The sequence below is a fragment of the Pteropus vampyrus genome, unplaced genomic scaffold, assembly GCF_000151845.1.
Source record: "Pteropus vampyrus isolate Shadow unplaced genomic scaffold, Pvam_2.0 Scaffold141, whole genome shotgun sequence".
Classification (NCBI taxonomy): Eukaryota; Metazoa; Chordata; class Mammalia; order Chiroptera; family Pteropodidae; genus Pteropus; species Pteropus vampyrus.
The window spans coordinates 2211275-2217983 of record NW_011888922.1 but is presented as its reverse complement, the minus strand read 5'-3'; the positions used below and the strand labels follow the sequence as shown (position 1 = coordinate 2217983).

Genomic DNA, 6709 nt, shown 5'->3' with positions numbered 1-6709 from the left:
TCTGAATGTCAACTGCCTTGTTTATCCAATGAAGGTAACAGTATATACTTCATAAGGTGATCGCGAGGGTTAAATGAGTTAACTCATGTAAAGGGCTTACAACACTGCCAGGCACACATTAAGTGCATTAAACCAAAAGTCAAACATGCTTGATTTCAAATTCTAGTTCCATCTCTGAGTAACTGTATGATCTTGCTATTGTTGTTATAAGATTTCCAAGTACTAAATATGATCAAGTAAATTCAGATTCTACCAAGCATTATTTAATTAAACCCATCAACAACCCTTAAGTTATAATTATCTCTATTTTACAGATGAAGAAACAGAGAGCTAAAGATTTGAAGGCTCTTTTCCATATACCTCCCCTGACCTTTGGAATCAACTTAAATTTGAAAGAATATAAGCTTTATTACTTGCTGTAGTTTTCCCACCCGTGACTTAAACTCTAAGTCTCACCTGGCTGTTGTGAGGATTATAAAACATGTAAAGAACTTAGCATGGGCCCTCATCACAGAGAGGTTAACATCTCTGGTGCATTTACTGTTCTTACACCCCAGCTACACCTTTAACTCACATGCAGCCTCAACTCTGAAGTCATCACAGATGTAGTGGAAAGTGGTTTTATTTCTTACACTGGATCCTTTCCCATAATCCTAGTTCCTCTTCTAAAATGCGGCCTTTCTCTATTATTTTGGGTCTAACAATAATGGCAGGCAAGATCAAGAATTTCCCTCAGGGATGAAAATGATTCATTCTCCAGCTTTTCATTCGGTCCTTGGCCCAGCTATTGTCTGAGTTAGGGAAGGAGCTTCTCAACAAGATAATGGATGTGTGGTCATTCGGGAACTGTCTATGGTGAAAAAAGTACAGCTGTGAAAGTTGCTTTGGAGTTGGCCCTGACAAACAGACTACTGCTTTAAGAAACAAGATTATGACTCCAATAAGCAGCTCTTTGGAGGTGGTATGGAAAACTGGATCTCTGTTTCACACCCAAGGAATGTAAGCATATGGTGTAAATGTTGAACCTATAGCCACACAAATTTAAGGACCAGCTTGGTGTTTTTTCAACTTTATTACAGGGAAGGATAGGGGAGAGAGGACACACTTGAAGGTTTTTGTTTTCTTAATGAAAAATAATTTATCCTGTGTTTGATACCAGATGAGACTATAAGGGTCACATGTTTCCCCTTATGCCTATACACCATTTCCAGGTGAAATCCTCCAGGCTTCTGGCTCAAGGGTCTTCTAGGCCATGACTATAAAGACCACTTGAGCCTCAGCGCCTTGCTGGTTTGGGCATTATGTAAACTTTTACAGACTTGCTGAATGGGATGGTGCCCTCGATGCTGGTTTCCACCTGGGGTAATACCTCGCCGCCCTCAATCCAGGGGTATTTTGGAATGCGTGAACTGGAGTTATAGGCCAGCAGCAGCCTTACTTCCACTTGGCATGGTTCTGGAAAAAAAAAAAGACAAAAGAAATCTTCTATGACTGGGCATGGCTAGGAATGAAATGTAAAAGCAACATCAAAGATGAAATGTAAAAGCAACATCAAAGATGGAAGCAGTAGGGTTTCAAGAGCGTTTCTCCATCTGTCCACACTCTTCCCTCTCCACACCAAACAAAAACATTTTCCCAGCCAGAATCCTGTGAGGCAGATCCTAAGCCTGTAGATGCACTGATAGGCTGCCCAGCAGCTAACGGCCATGGCTGCTGAGGATCAGAGAGTAAGCTGAACCCCTCTTCCACAAAAGCCTTCCAGCCTCAAGACAGAGGGCTGCAAGGTACATGAATGTGGCCAGTTCTCATGACCAGACACTCCTCTTCCTGCACAGCTGATCTCAGGCCTCAGGGCTGTGTGCCCCGCAAACTCTGCTGTTTTAGTGAAGAAGCCTTTGGTTAGGAAATAGTTCTGACAAAAAATTCTCCCCAGTGAACAGGAACATGTTTCAGGGACCTAAAATCATGTCTTTTGAACCTTTCGTTCTTTTATGACGTGACATCTCGATACCGATCTGGTGTCTGCAGGTAGCAGGCCTCAGTAAGGTAAACAATCCTCCCTCATATTGCTGACCATTTGGATGAAGAGACAGAGACAGCTGCCCAAAGCACAGTATACTCTCTGAGTCTATAAGAAGTACTGAGGAGGGAGCCCAGGAAAGCTTTATGCCAAGCATATAACCTTAAGAATTCTTATCCTGCTACACCATGAAAGAAAGACAGTCACAATCCCAAAAAAGTTCCAAGGCCCTGAGAGGTTCTAAGTGACTGCTCAAATCCACACCACTGACAGAATTTGAGCCAAGTTCATGAACTGAAACAATTAATCTCTCTATTAAAAACGTGGCTTCGATAAAGGAAGAGGAGTGGGGGATTTCAGAAAAATCTAAGGGCAAGTGCAAAGGCCTTCTTAGTTTCATGCCTGGAGCAAAAGGTACAAGTTTTAAAGGTGAGCCCAAAGCTAAGAAGTTCAGATGGCAGGAATGAGGGCTGAATAGATCTAAATGAACAAGGGCAGAGGTCCCGAGACTTCTCAATGCCTCTCCAGAATTCCTTCTGACTTCTCCCTAGAGATCAGACCAGAGACTGAACTGCTTTGCTCCAGGAAGAGAAAGGCTTGCAGGCAGCCTGAGCAACTTCGCCTACCCCAAAGAACAGCCATCACCATTTACCAGGGTTCATGTGGTGTACATGCCGTCATAATATGGGGCCTAATATCAGTCTTGAATGTATCTGTGATGAAACCAGCACTGCTCTCTGGTACCACACCCCAGTATCAGCTCTCCCACTATGTTCTCCTCTTTTGTCCCAGACAGCTGTTGCCAATCCCGGACCAGAACCCAGCCTCAGTTCACTGCATTTTCAAGAGCTAAACCCTGGTAAAGTCGGAGGACACGACTCCACCTGGTTGTTATGCCTTCCCTTATCAGCATATAAGAATGGCAATTCAAACAAGTGCCCTCAGAAGAAGGGAGAGAGGTAAGAAAACAAGAGGGATACTGGAAGTAAGAGACAAAAGATCATCTGGGACAAATCATGCAACCTACTCATATTCTGGAAGACTATTTCTCTTATGAGATATATATTCTAACTCTCATCTTACAAAAAAGAAAATGAGACAAAGAAGTAAAATAACTTTTTCAGGATCACAAAGCAAGGGAGGCAGAATTTGGACCCCAGTCTATGTGACTCAAAGCTTCTGACCTATCAGCATCCTGCCTCCCAAAGAAGAGGCCACTGGTAGGGAGCTGGATTAGAAGAAAGAAGGCACAGGTGCATTCAGAATGCGGACATGTTTCCCAGGTCAGAAGAAGCATGGTATAGTGAACAAATAAAGGATTTGGGAATTAGGAAATCTGAGTGCCGGCCTCAGCATCACCGTGGACCAGCTAAGTGGGCCTCCATTTATGCATCGATAAAATGAAGAACAAAATCCTAATTCCCACCAGAAGGTTGGTCTAAGGATTAAATGAATTTTAATTGCACATTTAAAATCCTGTATTCAGTTTTCATTATTTACTGAGCACCCACTACATGTCTGGCACTTAGGGACTCAGATATAGAGGTATTGGGGATACAGAGGTAAAAATGAGCAAATTCTCTGCTCTAAAGGAGCCTGCATTTTAATTGGAGAGACAGTCAACAAATTAAAAAAAAAATCTGACATTAGTCACGTGCTATGCAGAGAATTCAAATATAGATTTATAATAGTGACTGGGTAGGAACCTCTCAGGGGAAATGATCCTGGATAAATTATAATTCTTCCGGCTCAGGATGGCCTGGATTGTAGCCCTTGTTCAGGCGATGACTTGCTGTGTGACCAAGGGCAAGTCAGTAGGCCCCTAGGGGCCTTTCAAGCTCCTTTGAGCTCAAGCATACTCTGATTTGCAAGCGCCCCCTCCCCGCCCTGCCCCCAGCCTTGCCTCTACACAACAATGCTGTCCCACAGCATTTTCCCCATATCTAGAATCCGTTCACCAGAAGAGATTAGAGTAAGGAATTCTACCTTCCTGTGGGACTAGAGGTTTGGCGAATAGTGCAGAAACATTGCAGGCAGCAAGAATATGAGATGAGGGATGCTAAGGGAGACAGATCCTGGGAAAAGCATTGCTGGATGCTCCCTCAATTCTGCCAGGCTCAGGGTCACTAGACACCCAAAGGGGCTGCCCTGACATTCAACAGTACCACCTTCTTCTTTGTGAAAACTTTATAAAGTCATCTATAACTAACACCTATAACCTAACACCCCTGATAGAAGGAAACCATTAATAATGGCATTGAATAGTTATTAATGTATTTAAAAACACAGTGAAATAAAATTCCAGAAGGCAACCACCTATTTCTAAAATAAACCAAATCTGGTAGCATTAAACACCTTCTCTTCCAGTAACAACCATTCTTCTGAATCATCCTGAATGATTTAGGAAATACCAGCGAGGCCGATTCTCCCCCACATTTTAGCTTCTGCAGACTGAGTCTCTTTAAAGTTTCCAAAGCAACCTTACACGCTTGAAATGTAATGTCTTTGCCCTTGTGTTGTCTCATTTTATTCTTAGGAATTAAAAAAAAAAAAAAAACTTAAGCAACCTCCCTGACCTTTCACAAATTATTGAGGCACTATGCAGTCACTGTATGGGAGAGTAAAGCATAAATAGATCATCTTACTTTGCGTTACCCCACAAACCAGCTCATGTGGGAAGGGAGGGCAGTAACCATTGTCATTTTACTTGTTTTGGGGAGAATAAACTGAATTGTTCATATACAAAAAGAATGATTTTAAATTTTTGGTAAGAAGTACAAAACTGATTCATTTCCAGACACAGCTCTTCTCAGAAATGACTAGTAGATTGAGAATTATCTTCATTTAAAAGGCGAGTAAACAGATTTAATAAGGGAGAGTGGGTTGTCCAAGGTTACTCAGCAAGTCAGTGGCAGAATCAGGACAGGAAAATAGTCTCCCGGCATCTAGCCTCAGGGGTCTTTCCATGAGACTCCATTCTATTGTAATCTACATATCTTCTGACAAAATCTTATGTCTCATGCAATCAAAGCAATGTAGCAAATTAGTCTAAATGTACCCAGTTTGAGATTTTAACCTCCTTAAGAAATCATGTACAATCTTTAGCAGGCCTGATTCATCCATGCAAAAAACCAAATGCCTTAGGGTGAGTGTGATCCCCAGGAGCATACTTTCCTGCCCACCCTGGCTCACTGACCCCTTACCTGTCCAGGCAGTGTGGGAGAGATACACCTGAGTGATGAGCCGGTGCCGCCCTGGGCCAGGATTCCTGAAGTCCGCAGGCTTGGGGTGAATCATCTGAGCCTGGCCATCTGGATATAAGACCTAAGAGAGAACAGATAGGAAAAAAAAAAAAAAAAAAGAGGCAGAAGAGCCATAGCCATGAGCTTTTAACGAAATTGCTGGTGACAGCTCTTGTGAACACCAAAACAAAAGGAAAAGATGACACTAGCCTTAACAAAAGACTGCTCCTTGAAGGGAGGGCAACACTGCTGACATCTCTATACCCTCTGCCCCAGCACGAAGCAGTGTTTGGTAAATGTTTCCTGAATTCATGATGAGAGGAATAAAGTGTCTCTCTCTATTAAGGACAAAGATAAGGTAAAAATATTAATCCTGACATGAAAAGTCTTCCAGGAACCCCCATCAGGATGATTCTCTCTCTTCCTGGCTCTGAATCATATCATGGCCCAGCATCCATCACCATCCACCAACTATTAAGAATAATTTTGTAACTATATTCTGTCTGCTAGATTAAAAGCAGCTAAGAAGCTGTTTATCAGTCTCTTTCTACAGAGGCAGTGTTCAATGAAGGGTCTGCTCAAATCACAGGCCAGTTCCACAAATCTCACAAACTGCCACAGAGTTCCTTCCTCGGCATCCCGGGGGGGCTCACAGCTGTCTGTGGAAACAGCCTATTACACTGCACAGTGTACAAAGGAACAACGTGAACAAATGAAGCTTATCCTAGAATTACATAGGACAGGATCTGCACGATGTAAATATACAGATAAAGGCAAAGTAGGGAACCACATGGGTCTTTCAATTTGAAATTCGGAGACATGTCTCAATCCACCCGCCTCATAATCTCATTCATCTCTCCTCAGATCTTAGCTCCCACCCCCAATTCCACTCTTCTCTTTTAAAGCTGCTACTTGCCACTCTATCTCCAGGCCCCAAACTACAATCTACTACAACAGAAGGATGCTGGCATTCCAGCTTCCTGATCCTTGTTATCTTTAAAGACAAAACTTGGGCTTCAGTTTTTAAAAAAAAGAGGGGCAAAGGAGGGCTGAAATAGTAATGAGCATGGAAAAGAAAATGATAAAGGTAACAGAATCTCCCAGAGTTCTCAGCAAAACTTTTCGTGGTGAAAGGCCTTGACCTCCCTGTGCAATGGTCGCTGGAAGCCTGCCTTTATTCCTCTACTGCTCCCAAGTGCAGCTCAGAAGTCTGTCAGGTAGGTCAGGGGAAGAAAACAGCCATATGAATTACATTCTGAATTTCAGAAAAACTAAAAAACCACACCTCCTCTATCATCAGGTATAATATAGTAGGCCTGAATTAGGCTAACTGAAGTGTTATTGGATGAAGTTCCTATAGGGCATGCTTTAAAGAACTGATATACATCAGTTTAACAGAGAATGTAATCTCAACGTAATCTCAGTCATGTTCACAGCTACATCCCTA

General features: G+C 42.5%; 1 protein-coding gene across 2 annotated transcripts in view; it reads right to left on the bottom strand.

The window, feature by feature from the left end:
* Positions 1 to 1053: 1053 nt before the first annotated feature.
* The window catches only part of INTS4 (integrator complex subunit 4), an 85482-nt gene continuing 79826 nt past the window's right edge, over positions 1054 to 6709 (bottom strand). The window contains exons 22-23 of one of the 2 annotated variants that reach the window (XM_011368370.2): positions 5224 to 5344; positions 1054 to 1455 (exon numbers count right to left, since the gene is read on the bottom strand). In XM_011368370.2, the coding sequence (XP_011366672.1) occupies positions 1277 to 1455; positions 5224 to 5344 (300 nt within the window). In that variant the 3' untranslated portion in view covers positions 1054 to 1276. The remainder of the gene's footprint in view (positions 1456 to 5223; positions 5345 to 6709) is intronic. The other variant, XM_011368371.2, reaches the window with a different exon arrangement.